A 26,606-nucleotide genomic window follows, 5' to 3' on the forward strand; every position below is an offset into this window, starting at 1 on the left:
ATTTCCTCACTATGCGTATACATGCAACCTTCGTCGTCGCTTCCACACTTGTCACGAGTAGTTGTTCTCTTACGCTGAGAAAAAATTTTTGTTTTATGTCTACCGTTAAAATGACGATAATAATTTTACCGTTGTGATTGCAGGAAATGAATATACTCTGAGAATAAAAAAAATATTCAAATAAGCAAAAGAATTGTACAAGATCAACACAAATCTTGTATGTCATAATAACAGTGATTTTATTTATCACATCTTCGATGCTGTTTACTCAATAGCTCTGCGATATAATCTGTTTGTATATAAACGTGAATTCGATTTTTAAAACTGTCATCGCAAGTATAAATTTTTACTCACAATCAGTTTATCGGACGAAAACCCCTGTATAGGCCAGGCACTGTGCCAAAAGCTGTTTAGTTAATATTATATGTACACGTATGTATAGTGCATGTCATAGGAATTCGCAGATTGATGTAAAGCGTTTTGAAATTGCAAAGTTTTTCTGTTGCAAAGTAGTTGAAAATCGATTGTATCCCTGTATCGAAAAGATGATAAGAATTATAGATTCGAAGAAACATAGTTTACGGTATATTCCTAACCACGTTTGTGTATTTTTTGTTACAGATATACCGATCGTATTACCTCACAACCCGTGGTACAGGTCTAAGGAGAAATCATCGGTACCGAGTAGGACGAAGATGCGTTAGAAGTAACGTTTTATCGATCACTATCGAAAGAAGGTTGAACATTAAGAAAAGAGATCACGAATCGGCCGTCGATATATCGAGGAGTGAAAGGCGAGAAAGGTAATCCCCGATAGAGTGAAGCGCGCAGTTTCATCAGGCTCTGGCGCGAGTGAAAAGAAGAAGAAGAAGAATAGGAAGAAGAAAAAGACGAAAAAGAAGAAGAAGCGACAGTGGAGAACGCGGCCGCGGGATGTAAACGTCCGAGAATGAAAAGTTTGTTTAGTTTTTCTACGATCAATTGTTGTATGTAAGAAGGGTAGGGAAGAAAAAAAAAAAACGAAACAAAAAAAAAAAAAACTAAAAAAATAAGTAGAACGTGTTACCGAACGTGCGACGGAAAACGACGGTGTTTCCGCGACGCGATATTTCTCTTTGCCACACGGTTAACGATAAAACCAAACAGGAAGGAGAATCGTAATTTCTCCTAAAACCCCGCTCCCCCATCCCTCGCATGACCCTCGTAAATTTTTCGGCCGGAGGTACCATCTTTACCGACTTATCGACGCGAGGCGAACGAGGTGCGCGTTTATTTGACCGTGGTGCGTCCGGTGGGCGCCGATCGGCCAGCTAAACCGGAGTCACGGTGGCCAGCCTAGTGAGCGGCGGCGGCGTCGCGGTGCGGTACGATGAGGCGTCCGTGGTGGCGGGAGCTGGGGCCGTCGTTTTGGCCCCCGCTACCCGGCTAGCGCCCTCTAGCATGGACACCTCCGAGGGGCCCACGGGCCCCCGAGTCAAGGCGGAGACACCCGACCACTTGGCCAGCACGTCTGTCGCCGGTGGCGGTGGCGGAGGAGGAGGAGGAGGCGGTGGCGGCGGGGGCGGCAACAACACCGCCGGAATACAGAGCGCCGGTAGCGCTAGCGGACTCTTCGCCGGTATTGCGAGCAGCAATAAGCGGCCCCGACCCGACGACTGGTTGGCGCCCCACAGCCCCAATTCCCCCGAACCCCTGCCGACCCAGCACCCGCTTTACGCTACGCCTCAACAACAGCAGCAGCAACAGCAACTCCATCATCACCAGTACCAAGTACCCCAGCAGCAGCAGCAGCAGCAGCAGCAGCAACAGCAACAGCAACAGCAACAGCAACAGCAGCAGCAGCAGCAGCAGCAACCGCCCTTGGCCCACTCCACTCCCCTCGCACAATCTCAGCCCCAGAGTGCACCGGCTACACAACAGCCTCAGATACCCCAAGCATCGAACAACAACGGATATGCCAGTCCGTTGAGCTCAGGCAGCTACGATCCGTATAGTCCCAACGGCAAGATTGGTGAGTATATTAAGACTTCGTACACGTGGGTTTTTTTTTTTCTTTCTTTCTTTCTTTCTTTCATCCCTCCATTCGGTCTCTCTTCGTCTCGCGGTTATTAACTTTCGGTTACGGTGTAGTAGAGTTGACCGTATTGTTTTGGTATTGGGGTAATTAGAGTATCTTAATATATGCTAGTTTAAAAAACTTTGAACGTTAAATATAACAACATACTATGCTGCACAATAGAACATATTTTTATTTTTTTTATTTTTGGCACGTATATATATATACGTATGTTGACGAAATTTCGATCGATCAAACTCTGTTATAAAATCTTGAAAAGCAAATAAAACTTAGCAACTTGTACGAATAGTAATACGAAATAATGGACTTTTGAGGCTCCGTATTGCGCTGATGTATATTCATTTATTTCCGGAACTCGAAATAAGTGAAAACTTGATCTGTCGAGACTTCGGACGTACATTTTAAGACAACATAAAAACGAAAAAAAAAAAAAAAAATCGCTACATTTTCATATGGTCATTAGATATATACGCATATCGAATATCAAGCAACGCATCGTTCGAAAAAAAACGTGTCGATATGTTGGTTTCTTCTGTACAGAAACAACGAGCCTATTGGTATAGTCATTACACATTCTTTTTTCGGGATGTGAATGTCTTGCAAGCGAATGGAACGTACACTCGAGGACAGTGATTCTGAGACAAGTTGTCATTTCTGACAACTGACGTAACTATTAATAATCCATATTCTCTATTGGACGGTCATGGGTTATGTTATGTTTATAATAATTGAGCTTGTTTCGCGACTAGCCGGTGGTGGCGCTGCGGGCGGGCTGACTTACCATTGCCAACGTGACCGAGTTGTCCAAGAAATTAGCGTTGCAGAATCACTGACTACAAGTGTACGGGTTCATGGGGTGTTGAACGTGAAAGTATACAGCCGACCTTGAATGGAATCGTTGGCACTGTATGTTTTCGAAGCGTTAATTTACATTGCACACGTGTTTCCGATGGCCTTTAAACGTCAGTCAGTCAATGACCGTTTCCGTACGTTTTGTACCGAGAGTTTAGGACTTTTTTTTCTTCGTTAATAGAAACAAAATTGAGAATCGTTTTGGACATTTCACCTTCTGTGATATTTATCTATAACAATTAAAGTTGAAACTGAAATATGTCGCAGTATATTATCCAGTTTTGGCTGTAACAAAAGAGTGAAAATTTGTCACTTAATTTACCGCTCTTTTATAAGAAATGAAATTATGCAGGACGAGCGCCGTCACTTTTTGTACAGAGTTTAGGCCGATTTCGGTGACGTCGGTACCGTCCGGGACTATTGAACTTATTCAAAGGGATATAACGCAAGTAATATACAGAACAGGTAGCTCCATCGTTCATTATTATCCACGTACAATCGCGCGTCGCGGTGCGTATGTAATTTCGATATTCCATCAAAGCACCGCAGTTAATCAGGAAACGAAATCGTGATCGTCGTTCTTCCGGCTTCAGGTTCGATAATGAAAATATCCACTAGGTAGTATCACTCGTACAACGTGAACGGCGTGACAAGCAATGGAAATACATATATCGAACAAAGGATACATTTCCGTGGAATTGAACAATTATTTGCGGTGTAAAGACTAGCAGCATGTCATCGGGTTGCGGCAGTATACGTTGATGTATATTTGACCGAATTTCACTTGCGAAACGATTTTTGTTGCGGTGGTGAGAAATTGCGGTTTTTTTTTGTACTGCTGCAGGGTGACGGTGACAAAAGAACGTTAGCAGCTCGCTCAATTGATGGTTGCTCAATTCCCAATGAAACTAAATACGACGGTGTCGTAATTACCGTGGTTCGTGAGCGCGTTCGTATCGCCATTACATTCTATAGCAATAGAATTAGTTACATACGTACCCATTGAAATACACTTGTGACAAAATTCTCAAGCAGTTTCAAAACTTTTAACGTTTTCTGCCTTCGCAATTGGTTTCTCTCTTCTCCCTTGCTATGGCTGCCATTGATAACCTGCAAAACGTGAAAATCTTGTACCAACCCAGGTGTAAATATCCGGTGCATTATAGACGAATGCCCATGCGAAAAAAAGAGGGAGAGAGACTCGTCATCGTATTTTTTACTATTCCTTTTTTAACGTCAAATGAAATCGAACGTCCACGCACGCATACCTTATAAAACAAGTTCGATAAGCCGTCCCAGTCTGTTGCTTTTGTATCTGTAGTAGTGGTAGTGCAGGCGGTCGGTAGATAGGTTTGCTAACCATTCTGCAGAAGTCGTAATTCCCATCGTGTCGGTGACGGCCCATGCGGGCACCCAGCGTTATGGCTTTAATACACCGTGCAGCACCCGCCTACAACAACTGCGTCGTAAATACTCACGAAACAATCTACTCGCGGTAATCTATGCAAATGGCGAATACCCGTATGTAACTACATACCACAACTAAGGGCAGTGACGCCTCGGCTACTATACGGTCTCATCGGTATAGGATCGCGGTGCAGAAGGGCATAGGCCAAGGAACGAACACCTCCAACCATCGGACGAACGGTTTATTATTTTCTTTAATACTGCGGAGAGAATGTGGCTCGCTTTGAGTTAGAGAGGTGAAAGACGGTTGCTTGGATCAACGGCACTCCACCATCCATCCTGCAAATCTCAAAGTGGATTGGACTAGATGCACGTACTGCGTGCCTGGTGGAAATGGCTTTTCCAACAGCCCCCAGACCGACTCATGGGATCAGAATTCAAAAGCGATGTGTACGTGTGCGACTGACCACTGCAATTTCTACCTTCGACAGTGTCCAATGCACCTTCATGCTGCTCGGGGAGGAGATGAGAGATTGTATCGCTGGAGGACGCTGATCCACGTAGTATAATGGCATGAACCTGCGATTACCGTCCGGTAGATCTAAACCAGTTCATCAACTGCAGTGCACGGAGAGTAACGTATAGCTCTGAAAAATCCTCGCTCGCCTGGCTGAGCAGAGGTTGGAAGGCTTCACGTCAGAGGTTGTGCACTCACGTGATACCCAACCATCTAAAATATACAACCTAGACTCGTCCGTTCGACCGCGATTGTGGGGACTGCAGTTCCGCGATCTATGCGCCTGTATGGGATATCGAAAAATCATATGGTCCCACCGCGTACGGCAGTCGATCGTTCTGCTTACCCTCTGCATATGCTCTGCACGCACCTTCATGTCCCTCAAACTTGAGGAACGAGGGTCCATGGTTACACCGTGAATAAGGTTGAGGCGCAGGGTACGATACGTCGTTCGCTAATCAGGTTGGTGTAGGTCGGCACATGCAGCTCTCTCGGTCCCAGTCAGTCAGTCAGTCAGTCAGCCAGTCAGTCAGTTAGTCAGTCAGTCAGTCGCTCCGTCGGACGCAGTTATATCTATTATCTGAATGGCGCATCCGCTTACTGCTCGAGTCTCTGACGCGTGAACCAGATCGTGTCCAATCTCAATCGAGCTCGTAATGTTATGTACCCACCACTCTATATCGACCCCAAGATCGCGTAGTTGCTTACTTCGAGCCAACCCCAAAGAACCCTATGTGGTGGTGAATACCTAAAACGCGATCGGTGCGTGCAACAGCTCCGTTGATGTGGAGGTAAGGCGAACGCCGATCGATAGGGCTCCTCGTAGTCGTCGTCGGCACCGCCGTCGGGTAACTCACCAAACGCCTTCGACTCCTTTCATCCTAACCACCATCTCTAGATTAGGAAGCATTGCGCCGTAGTAGGACAACGACTAAGCAATTGACGTCGAAATAAGATAATATGGCGTGAAAGGGAAAGAGAATGATATCTAAAAAAGTGAACGGAAAACATTCATTCATATACGATCCAATCTGCTTGAGAGTTGTTGTCCTGTGACCTATTTCAATTCGAACGAACATAAATCACTTTAACTAAGACTATGTATACTCGTTGCGTCTTCTCGAAATAAATTATCGTTTTCTAGATAATCTAGATCACGTAACAACTAATAAATGGAATTGTCCGATTATGGATTGTCGTTTTATTTTTGTTTTCTACTCGATGTAACCGTGATCCTGAAGACTGCGCCACTGCGTTGCCACCTGTGAGTGAGCGTAAAGACTCCGGTTGATGTCTGGCTTAGTGAACAGGTGGCGCCACCGATCACAACGCGGTATGTGTTCACACCCGCGTGACTCTTTTATATCCCTGAGAGCTCCACGAACGGGACGACAACAACACGGAGCTGAGAGGCACCGACCGGTTCCTGGGTGGCTAAGATAAGACGACATCGTGTCGTCGCGGAGGGACCGGAGAACGACCGGCAGGAGTTGTGCAGTTGATACACAGTACGCGTATGTCTGCGTCATCCGCGTTCCATCGTGTACCACATTGTAGAGACGTTGAGACTTTACGTGTCACTGTTAGTCCCATGCACAACACCGCGACTCTAGGATAATAATGGGTTGATGAGTGCATCAAGCTTTGTCTAGCTTTCAATTGAAAAACTCGTAATTGCAGTTTAAACGCATTGTACTGGTGTTAGTTCGTTTTCATCAGTCTATCATATACCTACGAGAAACTCAAACCCTGAATTGATACGTCCATTAACCTAATTTTTCTATGAAATAGCGCCTCGGTATAATAACGTCCGATGTTTCGTCAAAGGCCAAGACGTTGCGCAATGGAACACGTTCAAAACGGCCGCTTGGATCACGCGTAAAAAATACTCAAGAACGAACGAACGAACGAGTTTCGCAACTATACTGACTGGAGCTTGTTATTCTTGGTTGACGATATCGAATGACTAGATAAGTATAGAAAGGGAGTGAAGTACGTGAAAAGGAATGGAAAACAGGAAAACAAGATCCGGTTTTGTTTCTCGAAAAAGTTATAAGAACCATCGGGAGAAAGACGAAGATGATTGTAATTTGATAAGCGCGGGGTAGCTTGAATACTAGCTCGGGAACGATGTAAGCCCGTTTTAAAAACTCGTTGGTTCGGTAACCGCGTAACGGTGCTTTGTAGAGCACGTGGCTAGTCCAAGTCAAATTCATTATTCCTCTACGGTAGTTTTCGGCGGGAGAAAGCTAATATATATGTATACTTATAAATACTCTTCTTAAGAGCAGAGCGTCGACTGGTAATACAATTCACGGAAATGGTTTGCCAGCAGCGTAAAGGTGCCATACGCCTTATTCAGGCATCTGGGCCATCGTCGTAAATCAGTATTCACATACCTACGTATATATACACGACTCTCGACGCGTTCATTGTGAAATCGCTGAAATACCTCTTAGGATATAATTGTTTTCGTCTCACAGTGTTTTATGTCTACGTACTATGCATCGTACTATAATGCGTAAGTGGCATCTTCTTATTCACTACATCTCAGACACATTCAAGCGACAAGTCTTTGATTGTCGCGTCGTACAGGATTCTCAGGGTCGATTGGACGTCGAGTGTAACAAATTAGGTGCGTATCTTTATCGTACGTATAGTTGCGGAAGGCTGTATGTGAATCTCTGCCATCAACTAGAAATAAAACATTTGGAAGACCCTGATGAGAGCAGCCATAGTAAAAAAAAAAAACAATAATTACTTCACTACGGTGTACAAGCATCTCTTTCCAAGCAGCAAAATGTACTCTGATATTTCAAGTTGTACCTACTTCGATAGAAAAGACACACAACAGTCAAGGATCGTGTAACGCTTGACTAACCTGACGGCAAAACCTGAGAACAGTCGGTATTAGCTCATTGCGAGAATCAAGCAACCGGCGATGTTGCGATGGAAAAAAGTCGATCGAGCCAATGCAATAGCGATGCGAGAAAGTTTCAAACTCGTCGCCGGTACACTCTCGCTTGTCGTTGTCACTCGCCCTATGAATATTCTGCCTAATAAGGTCACGAGCCGTGGCCAGGTTCGGTGTCGTTCGGCTGTCCTCGGTGTCGTTCGTGCATATTTCTTGCGGCGTGAACGCAGCCCTGGTCACCGTTCGCTCTGTGGTGCCGGCAGTCGCCGTGATCGAGGAGCAAACGCGCAGCGCGCGCAGCCCATGGAATGCCTACAAGTCCGCGCTAGAACCCGTGTGGGAAAGTGAGCGAACGGCAGGTTGGCCTCGAACTCAGACCTCAACCTTCTCTTCTCTTCCCTTCCCTTTCCTTCCCATCCTAATACCCGTATCCCTTCTTCCCGACTTGCAGGCCGGTGCTGCGCCGCTGGTGCTTGCTATGGGACTAGGACAGGTTTGTACTTAGTTTACCTCCGTGTAGTCTTCGTCCCAGGCTAACAGGAGCTCCTTAGATGAGGATATAGCGCAAACCAGTTAGACCAGGCTGACTCTGTTTTCCCTGCTTACAACCTCCAACCTGGATTCTTGCTCTATCGGACTGACAATGATGATGAAAATGAGATTGTCGGAAACCGTATTTTTAACAACACCTACTGCGATGGCTCTGGACTTGGTACTTGGCTGTTATGAGAAAATGCATAGACGATGTCAATGAACAGGAAAACGATACATTTATTCCGATGATGTGTATCCTCTAGGGAAATTCATGAAACCCATCGAAATATTTCCGTGGTATCATACACTTCACTGATTCGAATACACTCAGGCTGACATCCCGGGTGATTTTTTCTTTTTTTTTCGAAGTATGATTCGTGTGATCTTCGTGTGATCCATGAAATTGCATGCCGTATAAAATATTGTGTATTCGGTGTACTCTTCACCAAATACTACAGGCGAGGCACAGTGAAAATACTTTTGAAGATAATGGTTTAAAAGCCCAGAGTGGTAATTACAGGTAAATATGAAGTAAATATCAAGTCTATCACTACTGACAGAGTAAAAAGACCGTTTAATTCGGTGCAATTGTAGCGAATAGTAACCCTCGCTGAGTCGCTGAGGCATTTCAGTTGCTAATAGTAAGAGCGGTTAGCGCGCCACAAATTGCGCAACGTTTCTCACTGTAGCTGAACGGAAATTGGCGTGTTGTCCAAACCGCTGAATGACCCACATGAGTCAAATTTTGCTGACGCGATAATGCATGTTGTTACACTGTGTAAGTTTTTAGAAGAGTAATATTTTTTTCTCACTGTATGATGCATTGTACAACTCGTGCAGAACATTAATTATTTTTATCTTGGGTCACTGGCGATAATTCTCACGATCGGCTGATCGACCTTGACTGTAGACAGTTTGCTTGTTCTTTCATATTTCCCACGAGATGCTCTCTGCAGCTACTGCACCGTGTATAAAACCAGCTCAGACAATGTATTATCCTCTATCTGCTTCGCTCTTCTATCACGGTCGCCAAGTGCAGAAATAAACTCGCCAACCGACTCGTCGTCAGGGCCGATCAATTTCAGTGGTTTGGGTGCAGGTGGTTGCCACGTCGATATCCAGCCGCCGTTGACCTAGTTCACCTCGGTCTCCCGGGACGCAGACAGAGAAATAGGAACTGAGAGAGCGGTGGTGAGCTGGAATATAGCAGAGTACAGTATTTATTCGTCGTGGTGTATAAGTGTATTGAACAAATATGTAAACACCAAACAAGCAGCATATAACCTCGCAAAACGCATTTTTCACCACGCTAATACCGGAAAGGGGGTAATCGATGATGCAACGAAGTGTGCGAGATCGCCAAATATTGGAATGCATGCAGATTTTTTGGTGTGAGTTCTTACGCCGCAGGAACATCCGCGATTAAGTTCTATGAAACGATAATGAGAAGCGAAGAAACCTTACGGATGCGGAATAATGGTTCAGGCGTAGAGATCTATTGTACTCATGGACCATCGTTACGGCCTTAAGGTATCAGCTGCCGAGGAAGCAAATCCTGAACACAATAGCCAGATGACGTACACGTACACAGTCTGACCTGGTTTGAACTTCTCCGTGACCCCGGCGACCTCTTTTAACTGGCACGTGGCCCTGACCCGGCGCGATCAACCGTTGCGCAGGTCAGCAGCGCCCGGCTCCCTCTTCTCGGGTCTTCCTCCTCCGACCCCAGACGACCTGGCCGCTCCAAGGCAAGGGCCGCACAAGTTACCGATGAGCCCCGAGAGAGTCTGTGGTGAAAAAAGAGCAGGAAGAAGGAAGAAAGAGATAAAAGAGGACGGAAGTGTGTATTTGGGTCCGTTGAAGGAAGAATTTCGAACTACTTGATATTCATGTTGCCCCCCCTTCTGCTTCGCTTCCAGCTATCCTTGGGGGGGGCGGGGGGTAAATTGTTCAAGGTTTTCGACGGGAAACTGTCGTCGCTCTGAACATGCTGCAGATGCAGGGGACTCGTAACCACATTTTCGAACTGTGGTGTTATGCACGCTCAGAAATAAGAGAAAAAGAATGAATTTCAAGAAGTGGGTACAACAAGGACTTGGTGATGGATCGTCAGCGACTATATTGGAGATTTACGAGGTCTGTGAAGGATTGCAGAGAGCTTTTCCTCCTACTCTGTTATCCCCGACATCTGGAGATGGAATCTTTTTGCCAATCTAGGTCGCGCAACCTATTTATCCGCCTGGGGTTCTGGAATAATTGCACTCAAAGATCAAGGCACGAGAAACAGTTGTCAGAATTTTCATAATTACGGTTCGGGCCGTTTTCGCGAAACCCGGATCTATCAAATTTCTCACCGCATTAAAGAAGCGGCGAATATCTTGGCTCCGCCTTTCGAAAGTTCTTTCACGTCGATGCCGTGCGCATGGTTAACAAACTTTCTTTCGCGTGTAGTGCCAGAAGCAAACGTTCGAATACTTATCTACCGTCTGAAATCTACTGCACCAACATGTGTGTGTTTTGGAGTTTAGACAGTTAATAATCGCCCCGTGAGTTTGCACTCGCCACTGAATATTAACTCAACGGCTTTTCATTACGTCGAATTCGAAGCGAACCACGAACTCCCGGAGGAGTGGGGCACCTCAAATTCCAACAAATCCCGTAAAGGGTCGGGTTTACTTTTGCGGTCTAGAGCCTTTGGGGATCTCTGAAGGCTCTGACCATTATACCTTACCGCTTCATTGGCACAGGCATGTTTCTACTTGCCGCAAGAAAGCGGACGCAGTGCGTAAACTGCGGGTTGCGGTGACGCGGGGATTCCGCGAATATTTTACGGCCTAATTGCACTTAATCAGTCAGTTTTACGACCTAGTGGGTCTAGTATTCGTCCCCATATGAATTCTGCTGGCCCTTGTCTCAGGACGTTTCACGCTCTTTTCACTCCTCCGATTCCACGTGGCGCCGGCTGGATCCACCCGACGACGTTTGGTTGCCGGGGGAAAACCCACCTTTTTATACCTGACTCTCCCCCCCTCGGGGTATTTCCTTAACACGTTCTGTCGAGAACTGGTAGGTTGGTAGGTAGGTAGGTAGATAGGTGGGTAGGTATGGGTATTCTGGAATTCTTGGGAAGATTAGGTTACTGCCGTCTCATTGTCGGTCGTAACTTGTCCCTGTTGTGATCGCGTGCCTTGGCGTGCCGAGTTGACCTGCATCGAGAGCACGAGAATTCCATTTCTGCGTAGGAATGGTACAATAACTTTCGAAGCTTTCAATCGAACCGCCCAGTTATGGGAGTTTCCATTGGCGACCTTTCTCACCCAGCTGAGCTCTTTCGCTCTGCAGGTCAAGGCCCAAAGCCGTTGCTTGGGGGTTCGTGGCATGCAATATCAAGCGAGCGCAAATCAACCCTTGAAAGGAATTTTGACGCAGGCATTCGGTTGATTGGCAGGAGACGTCGGGTATATGATGCGAGTTGAATGGAAGCGTAATTTGACGAGAAAAGTATTGTGCTCTCTACTCACGGACCTTGGCATTGGAATTGACAGGTTCATCTGGATATACTTGCGGTGCCAGTCAGCGCACCTGAGCTGTTAAACAATGTGGGAATTGCAACTTCTATTAATGCGTAGTTCGCGTTTGTCGATGGTTCATATTCACAGTGATTGTGATTTAATCACAGACCATTGTCATGGTAATGCGTAGTAGCACTCGATGGCGTTTTCCACGTTGGTAGTATACGATATCGAAGCGCCCCCAACCAGCACCGGTTTTGCATATTTTTTATTAAGAGAATGGTGCAGATGTATACAACGCCGGAATCATGGCGAACAAATTATACGCGAATCATGAACCCTGAGTCCCCTCATTATCCCGTAATAGAGAATGGAGAATAGAGAATAGAGGTGAGCTGGGAAAGACCGTCTCGGTGTTGAGCACAGCTTGGGCCTTGGTGCGTGTGGCAAAAGCCTCGCTGTGTTCACTGGAGCCTCACGAGGCCCCGTAATCCCAGTAATCCTCATTTCCGGTCCGCTTCAGGAATGGATGACTCGGCCTGCGCCTTTTTGAGAACGTAGACTCACGTTAGGCCCCTTCGGAGCCAAGTTTTGAGGAAACAGCAGCAGTCCATCTGACTTTCGTCACAGTCTTGAACACGTGGTTATTAAATTCACCAATGCCTACTTCGGTATACGGGAACGTACCCAGGCAGCCTCTGCTCTTCTGCACATGACCTTTCAATTTACCTCATTCTTGAAAAAAAAACAGTCATTTCCTGCCAACATCTCCGGCTTGCATGACTTTTCTCAGCCGTGGTAATTGCCCCGGGAAACACTCGAGCGTGGTGAGAAGCCGTTCACCTGATCGAGGGAGCAGCCAAGAAATGTTGAGGGTTCTAATGGTCGAATGAAAGATTCTGGTACTCAACTAGCAGATCACCATTCGCATCAATAGAAATGGAATGTACTATGTCACGACGAGCACTACAATTTTCAATTTCGCTGCTCAATCCAAAAATGGGCCACGACTGTGAGGTACATTGCATACAAAAAGTAGTCTCTTAACAGTATGCGAAAAAAAAAAATTCAGAACGATTTCATAAAGTAATTGACTAATTGTAATATCAGCAGAAAAAAAATCGAAAGTTCGCATATGTGTTTGTGAATAGCTTTCAGGTACTCGGATTTATAGATACGTCCAAAAATTGTATGTTCTACAAATAATTTTGAATGTCGTCAAGTTATACGTAGGAAAAAGTTAACTGCTTGACCATAGTACGTATTAGTTCTACCATGGTGTAATAGATGGCGGTAGAAGTACCTTATAGCAGTTGTAGAGAAAGTGTTTGAGACAAATGAAACTTGCAAAACTTTTCAATTATTCCTTAGGGACCACAAGGGTCTATTTCATACAGACATCATACACAACCTTATTAATTATATACATGTACCCAGAAACCGCACAATGGTTATAATTTTTGAATTATACGGTGGTGGTCCAGAAGAGAATGAAGGTACTACCATCGTTGTTCCTTGAAACCTTCACAAAAAAAAAAATCTTGAAATGGATTAAGGGGTCACTTTCAGCGACGCAACCGGTAGTAGCGCTACACTTGCATTCGGTGACTCCATGAAACTTACACGCGATGCGCCCAGGGCGGTGGGATGATGCAATGACGAGAATGCGCGTGACCTTGAGACGGCTTTTTAAACCGTACAGAGAGAGATAGAGACAGAGAGAAAGAGGGAGAGCAAAATCCGGACTGGGGTCAGACACCTGCCGACTGTCCTCCTCGGGTTCAAGCTGGGTTTTCAGGTGCTTCCGTACCTACCTGCACATTGTCCGGAGGAAAGCAGCGGTGGCCGGATGGTGGCCATTCGGTACCTGCGGCTATCGGGCTCGTGTGTGTCCCACCTAGCCACACCGACGGCTCCTAGGACGCTAGCGTCCTCGTGTGCGCACTAATTCGCTTGGCCCCGTTTCGGGTGACGACGGCCATGACCCGGCGGGGTGTAACAGGTGGGTGACGTCACGACCGCGAGGGCGCTTCCCCCACCTCTCCCCTCTGACCTGCATCCTTGTCAGGCGCACCGGCGCACCCATTCAGCGGTACCGACCTTCTCTCCCGGGGTAGACGGATTCCCGGGTTAGATCCTTCCGCAGTAGGTCGCCGAGGACCTCACGGAGCGGTACGACTGGCATCCGATCGGGTCTGACGTGTTCCTACCGCGACGGGGGAGTACGTCGGGACTTGGGTCGCCCAAGAGGGAAGGGAGGACACCGGGACGACAAGGACCAAGAGTATAAGGAAGAAGAACCATCCGGTCTTCCATAAACTGGGGTGCGCGCGCCCGCAGTGAAAGTATCAACGTTGGTGCCGGGAGGCTGCTGGTGGTTCTCGCCTTCCTCACCGGGTCCTCGTGCCGACCGACCGACCGACCGACCGACCGACCGACCGACCGACCGACCGTCCGCGGCGCGGACCTTCAGTCAATGACAGGCAGCCGGCGTGCTGGTGTCGTGTACCGAGCCGCTCCAGCTATCAGTTCCGAGACCGGTCACACCTGAGGATCTTCGTCTTTAAGTGCTAGTATCACATTCTGGTAGTCATGCGTACCCTTACCGTAGAGGATACAGAAACGAGCTGACTTCCGATGTGTTCCTCGGGATCGAAAACTAGTCTCGTTCACTTCACAAGAATTCACGGAGTACAGTGTTCAGTAAGTGGTTCGGCTAGTTTCGGTGTTTGTGCAGTTTCTCCCTGTTACTGTGCTCGTTGTGCTAGTGGTGGTGGTTAGTGGTGCCCGAGTAGGGCGAGGAGGAGGAGGAGGTGGTGGATCAGGATCAGTGTTTAAATTTGGGACACTAGACGAGCCCGGGAACACATGCTGGTCACTTGGCCCTCGGGAGGGTCGAGTGCGGAGCTCGTCGCCAAGGATTGCACCCTCAATGAACCGACCTCTGACCCAGCGGCCCATAAGGTCGAGGAGATCGCCGAGATGCTGGCCGTACCCCGCGTCCCTGTTGCCGGGGTGAAAAGACGATGGGGTGGCGGTGGGTTTCAGGAGTCAAGCCCCGAGGTGTCGAGTAGTGGCGTGCTTTCTCCACCGCCCAATTTTCACCCTGCGGCTCCAGAGTGTGCCGTAAACGCGGAGGACCTACAACTATGGGACTTGGATCTGCAACAGCGTGGCTCTTCACTGCAGCACTCGCGGCGCAACGTCACGACGACGGAAACGACCCTGTTGAGTACCCAGGACCCCATATTTTCCTGCGATCCCGTCATCGAAGGTATAACGCGAGTTCCTGACATTTGCAGTCTCGCGATGCGGCTTACTTTTACAGTTCATATCCAATGTCGTTGATTCCAATTTTCATCAGTCTTTTCCTCTTGTTTCTCGGTTCCTAGAATACACATTATATTCAAATTGGTCGCAAAAATTTTTTTTGGTAACCCAGACCGCGACTTGGTGGTGATTCGTCGGCTGCTACCACAGTCTGCTGCCGTAATTCTTGGAACGCGATAAAAAGTAGGTTAGCGCGATTGCGCAAAACACTCGTAACGCCTTCGGTTAGTCGGCGAAGTTTCGCGCGTCACGGACGATCGAATTGTTCGACGATTGCTGATCCGTGTATCACTGTTGCAGCGGTTTTCAGATTTGCTCTGACATTTGTTCTCATTTCTGTGTATATATTTGTTACTTTTATGAAAATCATCCTTCGTTGGCTGATCAATGTCACGGAGCGTGAAACATCATCGCTTCTCACGAACCCCGGTAATCAGGATTACACGATGATCGTCAGGTATATGATAACAATAAACGAAACCATGCCGTTGTTGTCAGCTCACTTCTTACCATGTCCGAGTGTCACGTTTTAGTCAACGTTCGACGTTAATTTCACGGATTTTGCCGACGGTGGCGGATGCCATTATTCTCCATTGTGAAGAGTACACCGAGCTTCTAGCACAGATATAACAGAACGACCGGGAAACGATGCTCTTGTAATATTAGCATATTTTTCAACTCGATATTGTATACACACTATTAACACTCTTCTCATAAAAGTATCAATATAACAGCGAATCTTGGGACAGCGCGGTTCTTTTTTCTTTTCCCTCTCTCTCGTGGCCTTTCCAAACCATGTTGGTACGCTTCGTAAGTGACAGTATAACGAATGAGTAATTGAGCTGCGAACTGAGAGCTTTATTGTATTGAAGAGACACGCAGGTGTCAAGCCTCGAAGAAATTTCAAAATTTATTTATCGCCGACTCAGCGCCGAACCGTGTTACTCGAAGCTTCTCACCTTCTTCCTCTTGCCTTTAAAGTACCGTTGCACCACGTCGAGCCGTTCGACTAAACGGCTGAAAAGGGTCATGCACGTGCGTCGGCTTGTGTTTCTTATGCATGGTTCATCATTTCAGTTCCTTGTAATACCCTTCCCGAATCAGTGTCGCAATTGCGCAATTGACGTATAGATGAATATAATTATATCGACATTTCATACGTACGTAAATGCAGATTTTCTCACGTATCGATCGACCGACCTCAGAGGTCTCGTTTCCTCCCCAAATCTTGTAAATAGGGACAATAAACCTTGTGAATAATAGTTACTATAAGATCAGCGAAACCCGAAACACGCGATCGACTTTGAACCGCCCTCTGGGAACCTAGATTAAGTACTGATCTCGATTCGCCGAGATTCTGCGCAACGCGTTTTATACGTGAATCTGGTTCGCATGTGTAGTCACCGCATCGGTCAGGTCAGTAGGTCACTCTTGCTGGCGGGTTTGTGTGACGTTTAAGACAAGAGAGAGGGAGAGGAGAGGGTGTGACAAACTGGCGACGGGTCGTATCTGTTCCGTGATAATTTGGCATCAATTGAAACTGGACTAGATGCTTGTATCGCGTGGTGTATGAAGCATTAGAGTATGCTCACCGCGCAATCGGTGTTACTTTAAAACCTCTTCCGTTTCCAATTTGACTTATATTGTTTGTCCAAACATTTTGCGTCACTCTAAAAGGCCGACCCAATTTAGAATAGTACTTACACGCAAACTAAGGAATTAGCCCCGATCAGACAACGATCGTGTCCTGGTTTTAACTGGAAGTCAGTACTCACACACACACAACTTTTGCATGCTGGTAACAATTTTATAATCACTCGGTAAGGTTGTAAGGCGGCGAGACGTATCCGTTCGCTGAATCGTCGTAACGACTTATTTATTATGAGGTTGCAATATAACGAAACCGCAGCATTTCCGTAACGCTTATCCGTTGAGAGTTTCATCGGCTTTCCAGAAGCGAGATGTTGTGCCCATGACCCAAAGAGACGAAGAGCTGCGACGTCATCGTGGATACGATGACGATAGGTCGTCGTGCGTCGTTATTCTCACGGTCCGTGACGTCGGAAAGTTGAGAAATTGTTAGGAAACAACCTCTCGTTTGTCAGGATCGATGTGTTGACGTAGCGAGATTTCTCGTAGGCGTCTTTTAGTAGAGAACTAGGCTGCTTCGATTCCTTGTCGGCAATTTGCGTTGTTGTTTTTGCGAATGGCTGACGGTGCAGCTGGCTACGGGTGACCGGCGGACCGAGATGCAAGGCTAATAACCTCTCGCGAGGCTGTTTATCCTTGAACTCGGTGAAGAAACAGAGCGTTCCTCCTCCGCCACTGCCGCTTATGCCTCTTTCTTGCCGAAGTGTAGGTGTGCAGCAGGCAAAACCGCGAAACGAGGGGGAAGGACGCACTCTACTATTTCCTGCACGCCCGCAGGAACGAGCCCTTCATTCCCGATGGATAATGGCGTCGAGCTCCACCAATGTCGGAGTGTTGATCGAAGAATGAAAGCTAAGTTTACTCCGATGAGGTATGGGAGAAACGAGATGGAGCGAGAGGAAGAACCGGAGGTGGAGGCGGAGGTGAAGGGAGAGGAGAGTCTAGAATTGCGCTGACAAGGCCAGGGCTGGCGAGTGGTGGAGAGACACAGACGGTGGAGGGACAAATTGTCTTGCGCAATTTGGAACAACAACGACAACGACGACGACGACGACGACTGGTTGCACGTTACGCTAGCTGACTCGGTTGTAAACACATCGAAGCGTTTCGAGACAAGTCGGTCGGCTGCTTTATATTATAGTTGTTGCGCTTCGGAAGTTTGCCTGTCAGGTTTAGACAATTACAAGTATAATATTATGTCCTATCTTGTCGTTGTCGTCGGTATTGTCACGCTCTTGAAGAAAATGGCGACGAATAGAGGACCGTTCCGCATTTCAGAATAAACATAATATACTCTTGAGATAAAATCATCACCGATCGATCATACCGAATTACTCAATGATCCGTAACATGCAGAGTACAAAAAGCAAGGAACTAGTTACAGTATTTTTATCGGTAATAGGCAAGTAGCAAACGTGGTAGCATTGAAATAACGATGACACTTACGTAATGACTCATATGTGGACGATGATCTGCACCCGGATAACGCAGCCTTGCATTTTTGTTGCGCAAACTTGCGCTGTTACGATGCAACGCGGGGGCCGCAATATTCTTTCCATACACACACCACTCATAATGCGATGCGTGCCTGACTCCTGGTTGTGTGGACAAGTCTGAGATTTGTGTTGGTGACTCCGACGCGCATACCATAAGCCTCGCGTGCTCGCTTCATCCAACGTCGGAGTCTCCTGCTCTGCAAACAAACCGCTTGACGAGGAGGAAGTCGGGGACCATTGCATTTCTGCCTTATACCACAAGCCTGCATTGCGAACCTTGAATCTCCCCGCGTAATGGGCTACATGTTAATGTACGGGTATGAATTTCCGGTCAAATTACGCAGCGATAATCAGTCCGTAAACGTGATTAGAAACCACAAAATTTCCGGAACCTACCACGACGAATTCTCGGCCTTCTGTCTTTCTCGTCGTCGATACTGGAGTATGCATATACATAGTAAAATTGACTGCTTAGTTTGAAGACACAATCCGTAAACTAAAATTGCAACTGTCACTTCCGGTGCTGTCTCAATTGATACGACGATTTTATCCGGATATTATAATTTTTGTCGTAGTTGCGGTGACGAAGTTTATTCAAAGTCGAATAATATGTGGACATAAATCATCAGACTCTCAGCTGAAAGCGTGTCACCTGATCTAAGTATATAACTTTCCCAAAGATCTGTATACATCCTGAGTTGAGATGGATATACGGATCTAGCATATATAACCTATAATCTTATACTCTTCTAGTCATATAGATATATGCAGGTTTACCTCTACGGGTATATATTCGTACTGCAGCTTCTTCTCCACGTCGACTTTCTAAAAGAGAAACATACTTTTCATCCGAGGTCGCATTGCATGGGCTATATAAGACTGATTAAACTCTGTAAAGCGATTCAATACCCCTGTCCTTTATCCATCTGTCTATCTTTATCTCTCTAAAACTATGTATAATGGATAAACCGCGGCAACATAATCTTGATTGGATGTATTTATTATCGTATTGAATATATGTATATATGTATAGCTATAGCTGCAGGCTGACTAGTCGGTTCTGTATAGAATAAATATTAGGAGAGTATATATAATAGCGATGATCAAAATGTCAAGTAAAATTAGAAACGATTACATCATTTGCAAACGCACTCCGCGACTACCGCCGGATTTTCAAAATCTTAATACAATCTGTGGCCAGAATCGCGGTTGTATTTCGATCAGGAAACAAGGACGGCGACGCAAAACAAGACCAAGATGGCCGACCGATAGAGCTGGATTGCAAAATGGGTCTAGCTGCTGCTACTGCTGCTGCTGCTGCTGCTGCTGCTGCCGCGATGCTATAATAATACTCGTTGATTCCTTCGAGGATATAGCGTGCAGAAACACTGCTCATTGCTCACCGCGAAGCCGATCGCCGTTCCGTTCGCTTCTCAAGCTTGCTCGGCTTTTCGCTCGCCGATTGCCCGCCGCTCGTTCCCCTGCCTCTTTTAACAGCGATCCCCATCTGCGGAGAGTCGAAGGCTGCTCTGGCTCGCCCGCCATTCGTCCCGGGTGGTTAGGCTAGGTTGCGCAAGTAAGAAAGATGGAGGTGGGTACCCAGAGTCAAGGCCGCTCAGTGCTCCGCAACGCGCTACTAACCAGCACGGAAACCTGCGAGGCGAGGAGAGACTCGGCAGTCATCCTGCTCTCCTCGTAATCCCAATAAATAAGGTGTATACCTTCGCAGGTATACGTATAGGTACACCATCACGATGGCCTTCGATTCAGGCACGTAATTCCATTGTATACAACACCAGGTCCATGTTGGACTCTGAAATCTCCAATGTCTAATTTTATCAAATACAAATACCCGGCGTCGATCAGTTCATCCGAAATGTCTACAGTGACTGATGCGATGCTTGCTCGATTCGTTCGATCAACCTTGGATGAAGATCCAAGTTGATCAAAATGCTACGGAGATCAGTCTCCCCGGAGCACCGTGAGGCTTCACGTATATATATTATGTACTTGGGCACTTAGTGGCAACGAGTCGTCGGCAATGATCCCTCGACAATTAAGAAATTCTCTCTGAAACTAGCGAGCCGTGCCTCAATGTCACAGGCACCGATTACCTGCCAGAAGCAGCTGTGTCTGACTGATATATGATGTCTAGATTCTACAAAAGTGTGTGCGCGCGCCGGTGGGTTTTAAACCCAAATTTATGATCGCGGCACAACATCTCGCTCTCGATGATTCACTTGCTCGTCCTCTTTACTCCACGGTACCGCATAAATATGCAATCCATCGTCGCGTCGCCAAGAACTGATCCTATGCCTAAGGTGCTCCGTAAATCGCTTGCCTCTTGCATATTTACATTACCAATGCGACTCTTCAGTGAAACGGTATTGAGCATCTGTCATCCGCGTTAACCTGCAGGACTACCGACTAATAATAATAGTAATAATAATAATTATAATTTCGTCCGAGGTTCTCATTTCTGGTACCATAAGAAGCGGACCAATATGATCATTTAAAAAATCTGTAAGTTTCGCATGGATATTTATTCCAGGACTCAAATGTATCACAGTTCAAAGTTCAGAATATACCGCAAAGAATGTTGTTGTTGTTATTTGAAGACGATTGAAAAACGACGGATTTTTGTATAAAACCGAAAATATATCCGTGGTTGTGCCGAAGTTCAACGTCGATGCAGAGTGAGCACCTCCGTGATTTCGAGGAAGAAACGTGTCCTCCACTGATCACCAAGTGCCGTTAGCCGAAGATTGCACCACGACGTTAGTCACGAATACAGAGTCGAAAGATGAAACGGTGTATAGGATGAAGAAAGTATACCTACCTGGTGGTGAAAGTAACGCGACTTACGAAGCAGGCTCTGACGAACCCATTGGGTTGACTGGATTCCTACTTGTACCTTTATATCTTGGTGAGAAATATGCGAAATGATATCGCAATTTTGACCAAAAGTAACGGCGTGTGTTCATTATCGCAATTCCAGGAGGTTTCACGCATACCCAACGGCCATAGTAATTGCTCTGGGTCTAGTTCTAGGCCGTGTCTATGCATGTACATACGTACGTAGAGTACGTGGCGGAACGTTCTCATGTATCTATTATTCTCTTATCGCATGTAACTAACTAACTCATCGGCTGGAACGTGTGGATGTCACGGTTGGTGAAAGTACCTACATGTTAGTTTACGCCTGTGTATGCGTATTGCCCCGTGAACAGGAACTCGTACACACTCTAGCATGGCGACCATATTCTACCGGCACAGCGTCTCTCAACCTTTTCGTATACAACTTGGCAATCATCAAAGCCCGCACCACCTCGTCTTACTGTGCAAAACTGGACAAACACCTCGTAGAATCGTTGTCAGGTTTGTTCTCCACAAGTGGGACACACTCGTGTATAGTAATATTTATCGTGAAACCTTTACATGATCTGCGTTTCGTTGCAACCGTAGGTATCGCACCTTACCAGCGTTACGGGTTCTCCGTTAACGTTTGGTACGACGGTGGTGACCTTTTTAAACTCAGCTACGATCGATGAAGATGAAATTTTCATAGCCGCACCACGTTACCACGATATTAATTCAGGTCACGGCGATTACTATAAACGCCTCAACGAAGGTGTTACACTTGATCAAGTAATTCGCGATTCTCCTGCAACATCCACGATGTACGGGTGTCGAAATTGCCTCACATTTACTTGGGTTCATTACGTAACACTCGATTGCAAGTTGCCGAGCTGATTATTAGGTATAATAGTAGTCAATTAATCCGTTGAGCTGTTCACTCGTCCTAATGAACTCATGGAATCGGTTACCGTTCCATTCGAATCCCGTTGTAATATCTTACTATACCGGTATCATAACTCGAGCTACTATAGGTATAGCTGTACAAATGAGGATACTAGTGAATGAAGTTTGGGATGAACGTTATAAAAATTATATAAAAATTCATTTGGTACTCGACGACTGATCGTAATTAGTGACGTTTATTTATTGTCTTTGCTCTGTTTCAGGAAGGGACGATTTATCACCACCAAGTTCTTTGAACGGGTACAGCGCGGACAGCTGTGACGCTAAAAAGAAAAAGGGACCGACACCACGGCAGCAGGAAGAATTGTGCCTGGTGTGCGGGGACCGAGCCTCGGGTTACCACTATAACGCCCTCACGTGCGAGGGCTGCAAGGGTTTCTTCAGGCGAAGCATAACGAAGAACGCTGTCTATCAGTGCAAATATGGGAATAACTGCGAGATTGATATGTACATGCGTAGAAAGTGTCAGGAATGCAGGCTGAAGAAGTGTCTTACCGTCGGAATGCGGCCCGAATGTGTCGTACCCGAGTATCAATGCGCGGTCAAGCGCAAGGAGAAGAAGGCCCAGAAGGTAGGGGTAAGGAAACATCGATATACATTATATATATATTACATACATATATGACACGGGGTGACCTAGGACTGTCGACCCTTAGAGGACGTCTAGAATTACGTCATCGGTTTTAAAGGGGGGTCTTCAAATCTGACAGAAGATGACTAAATCATCAAGGAGGGGATCAACAACCCTCGATGACGTAATTTATGGACGCCATCTTAGGCTAACAATGTCTTCCTCGTGAAAATCTGCGAGTATGGAAATGTTTTTCAATTGTGATAGGAAATTTGTCATTCAAGTCGCAGATTTTCACGAGATGACATTCATTGGCAGTCTATGGGGTGATAGTGTCGGGTCAGCCTGTTGTACCTACACGTGTACTGAAATCATTTTCGTCCGATATATTCCCACGGCGTTTATTGCGAAGTACGTCTCACGATTTGCGTCTCCGCGACGCTGTGTTAAACAGGAAAAGGACAAACCAAACAGTACAACGATGAACGGCTCGCCCGGAAGCCTCAGCGGCATGGGCGCCGATCAGATGGGGGTCAAACTCGAACCGGCAGAGACCGAAAACCTTCCGATGCTCGGGAGCAGTAGTAGCTCGAACATCCATTCTCACAACGGGGTAAAACCCGTCAGTCCGGAACAGGAGGAACTCATCCACAGGCTCGTTTACTTTCAAAACGAGTACGAACAACCCAACAAAGAGGATGTCATACGAATCACGGTAAGCGGAAAAATCTTGATACAAGAATGAAAGAAGAAAATTGGTCATCAACATATCCAATTTTACAAATAAGCCTATTAAGTTATCGACCAAAGGCCATTCTGATCTTGCACCTCTATGCTCGAATCCGCCCGACTGATTATCTTTGTTGAGAACAAAACAAAACAAAACAAAAACTAAAATTTGTGTGAATAATGAAAATATATTTTGATATAAAAAAAAAATTTAGGTCCGGATAAAATGACTTGTACACGCGGTGTAAAAATGTATCGGCATTGTTAACTTTTAGTCGATAACTATTCTCAAGATTTGCTGAATTGACGTACTAATTTTTTCGTTTTATTTTTACTTTTCCAATTTCAGAACGAACCCAATGAAGGAGAAGACCAGAGTGAGGCGAGGTTCAGGCATATCACCGAGATAACGATATTGACGGTACAGCTGACTGTCGAGTTCGCGAAAAGGTTACCCGGGTTTGACAAACTCCTACGCGAGGATCAGATAGCGCTCCTCAAGGCTTGCTCAAGCGAAGTTATGATGCTGAGGATGGCGAGGAGCTACGACGCTGTGTCGGACAGCATCGTCTTCGCGAATAACCAACCCTACGGCAAAGACAGCTACAGCCTTGCTGGAATGGGCGAAACAGTCGACGATCTCCTGAAATTTTGCCGGCAGATGTTCGCGATGAAGGTCGACAACGCCGAGTACGCCTTGCTTACAGCGATCGTCATTTTTGCCGGTAGGTAACCTCTTAAAAAGGTTTCCTTAAATTTATATCGAAATGTTTTTTCTTTTTTTTTTTTACAAACTCGTTATTCTTCATTGTTAATATCGTCGCTGTTCTTTTTCTCCGCGCAACAGAAAGGCCAGCTTTGATCGAAGGATGGAAGGTGGAGAAAATACAGGAGATCTACCTCGAGGCGTTGAAGGCCTACGTTGACAATCGGCGGAGGCCAAAGTCGGGGATGATATTTGCGAAGCTCCTCTCTGTTCTCACAGAACTGCGAACGCTTGGTAACCAGAACAGCGAGTTGTGCATAAGCCTGAAATTGAAAAACAAGAAACTGCCTCCCTTCCTTACCGAGATCTGGGACGTGATACCTTAGTTTGTTTTGTGTTTTTTTTTTTCCTGTTCATCTCCGGTTTTTCGCTATGTTTTTTTTCTTGTTTTTTTTTTCAAGCCGTCACGTTGGCTACTACTGTGTGCATCCCACGGCGCCGTGACTTTTATAATAGTGCACCGCTATTGGGAACGAATAATATATACGAAGGTGACTTTCGAAGTTGTCATATTATAACCTGTAATATGTAACTACTTGCGGAGAATACTTTTTCGTAATTCACACGTCGTGGCCACGGATCGTTTATTTCTTATATGTATACAATCGAGCGAAATGTGGTGTGATGGCGATCTTGTTTTTTTTTTTTTTAATTTTTTTTTTTTTTTCTTTTCTTTTTCCAATTTGCATTCCTTCACTACCGCCGGATAAGGTTGAAACTTCGACAGAGAAGATTTTCGTTCCCAATGCCGCTGTCTCTGAGTGCCGTTGTTTCGTGGAATTAATTCGCATACCTGATGCCTGTGAAAACAGTAATTATTTTGGAGAACTAAGATATGAAAAATCAACCGCCGCGAGAAACCGAGTGTGGTTTTTAGTGGGATTCGGCAAAAAAGGAAGCGAGGACAGTATGGGAACGAGCCGAGACAGTGGCGAGGCACGCAGGCTGTGATACGTAGAGACAGTACCGAGACTATAAGGAGCTACATACATATATATATATATATATACTCTATACACATATACATGTGTATGTGTATATATATATATACATATACATATATCAAATCCCCCGACTATTCTCGATAATAATATGTAAATGGAAATATAACACGTGAAAAAAAAGAAAAAAGAAAAAACAATGTATAACGCGTCTAGGATAGAAACAAAACGGTACGAGACTATAGAGGATAGGGAATTTTGTCAGGTTGCACTGTGGAGCAGTGCACCGATATCGAAACTGCAAAGCGTGAATATGATGATATACATAATAATTACGATAGAGTCTATATCACACACATAGCATAATAATATATTGCTAGTATGTATGTTTTGTTTTATTATATGTATATATATGTGTGTATATATATATATGTATATATGTATATACATATATATATATATATATATATATATATATGGATAAAAAAAAAGAGGAAAAAAGAAAAAACAAAAAGGACGAGATATGGGTGACGAAAGAGGGCGAGAGAAAGAAAAGGAGAGAAAGAGGTGTAGAAATCTAGTAAGTAAACTAGTGTATACATATATGTATGTACAGTTACACGCATACATATGTATATATATATGCGTGTGTGCATATAGGTGTGTATATATATATATGTGTGTGTGTGTCTGTGTGTGTATATATATGTGTGTGTATATAAGTAAATATAAACAGTTAAGTGAATAATTAATTAGTTAATTAATTAATTGATTAAGTGAGTAAACATAAGTTGTAAGTGATTAAGTAATTAAGGCAAGGCTAGGAAGTAGTGAGTTTTAGTCAGTCAGCTAGGCTAGGTGACCCGAGTCAAGTGCAAAGCCCGTGCCTTCAGCAGCGGACATCGGCTCACCGACAAACGAAAAACATGAAATTTAACCGTCCGTTTTAATTTTTTAATAAAATCAACAAAATCTTAAAATAATAAATCCGAAGAAATTCATAAGATAATGTTATCATTAGTGAAAGAGAGTTTGTGCGTGCAAGAGAGGGAGAGACTGAAAGCGAGAGAGAGAGAGAGAGAGAGAGAGAGAGAGAGAGAGAAAAAGAGAGAGAGAACGAAAGTGAAAGTGACAATGAAAGATAGAGGAAATGTGCTGTACATAAGAGATGATGACGGTAATGATGATGATGGTGATGATTATGATGATGATCTGCATTCATATAGTAGCTATACGTACACGTACACCTATATATATATATATATATATATATATATATATATATATATATATATATATATATATATATATATATACAACAATATATAAAATGCAGAAGTAAAGAAAATCGTTTTGTCTTACTGGACGCTACGTGACGGAGCAAAACAGGGGGGAAAAAAGGTAACAGTTGATGTACGGAGCAAAAAAAAAAAAAAAAGAAATGAATAAATAAATAAATGAAAAACCAGGGTATGGTATGACAGTAGC

The 26,606-nt window shown here is 45.3% G+C and overlaps 1 protein-coding gene across 4 annotated transcripts in view; it reads left to right on the plus strand.

Annotated features, from left to right (window-relative positions):
- LOC124410788 (ecdysone receptor-like) overlaps window positions 1–25,522 on the plus strand; it is a 71,686-nt gene extending 46,164 nt beyond the window's left edge. The window contains exons 2-6 of one of the 4 annotated variants that reach the window (XM_046889403.1): window positions 622–2,011; window positions 22,315–22,688; window positions 23,137–23,397; window positions 23,761–24,136; window positions 24,259–25,522. In XM_046889403.1, coding sequence (XP_046745359.1) covers window positions 1,441–2,011; window positions 22,315–22,688; window positions 23,137–23,397; window positions 23,761–24,136; window positions 24,259–24,503 — 1,827 coding nt within the window. In that variant the 5' untranslated portion in view covers window positions 622–1,440 and the 3' untranslated portion in view covers window positions 24,504–25,522. Of the gene's footprint in view, window positions 1–621; window positions 2,012–14,634; window positions 15,088–22,314; window positions 22,689–23,136; window positions 23,398–23,760; window positions 24,137–24,258 lie in introns of those variants that run through there. The other 3 variants (XM_046889404.1, XM_046889406.1, XM_046889405.1) reach the window with 3 other exon arrangements.
- Window positions 25,523–26,606: the final 1,084 nt, after the last annotated feature.

The sequence above is a fragment of the Diprion similis genome, chromosome 10 (assembly GCF_021155765.1).
Source record: "Diprion similis isolate iyDipSimi1 chromosome 10, iyDipSimi1.1, whole genome shotgun sequence".
Lineage (NCBI taxonomy): Eukaryota > Metazoa > Arthropoda > Insecta > Hymenoptera > Diprionidae > Diprion > Diprion similis.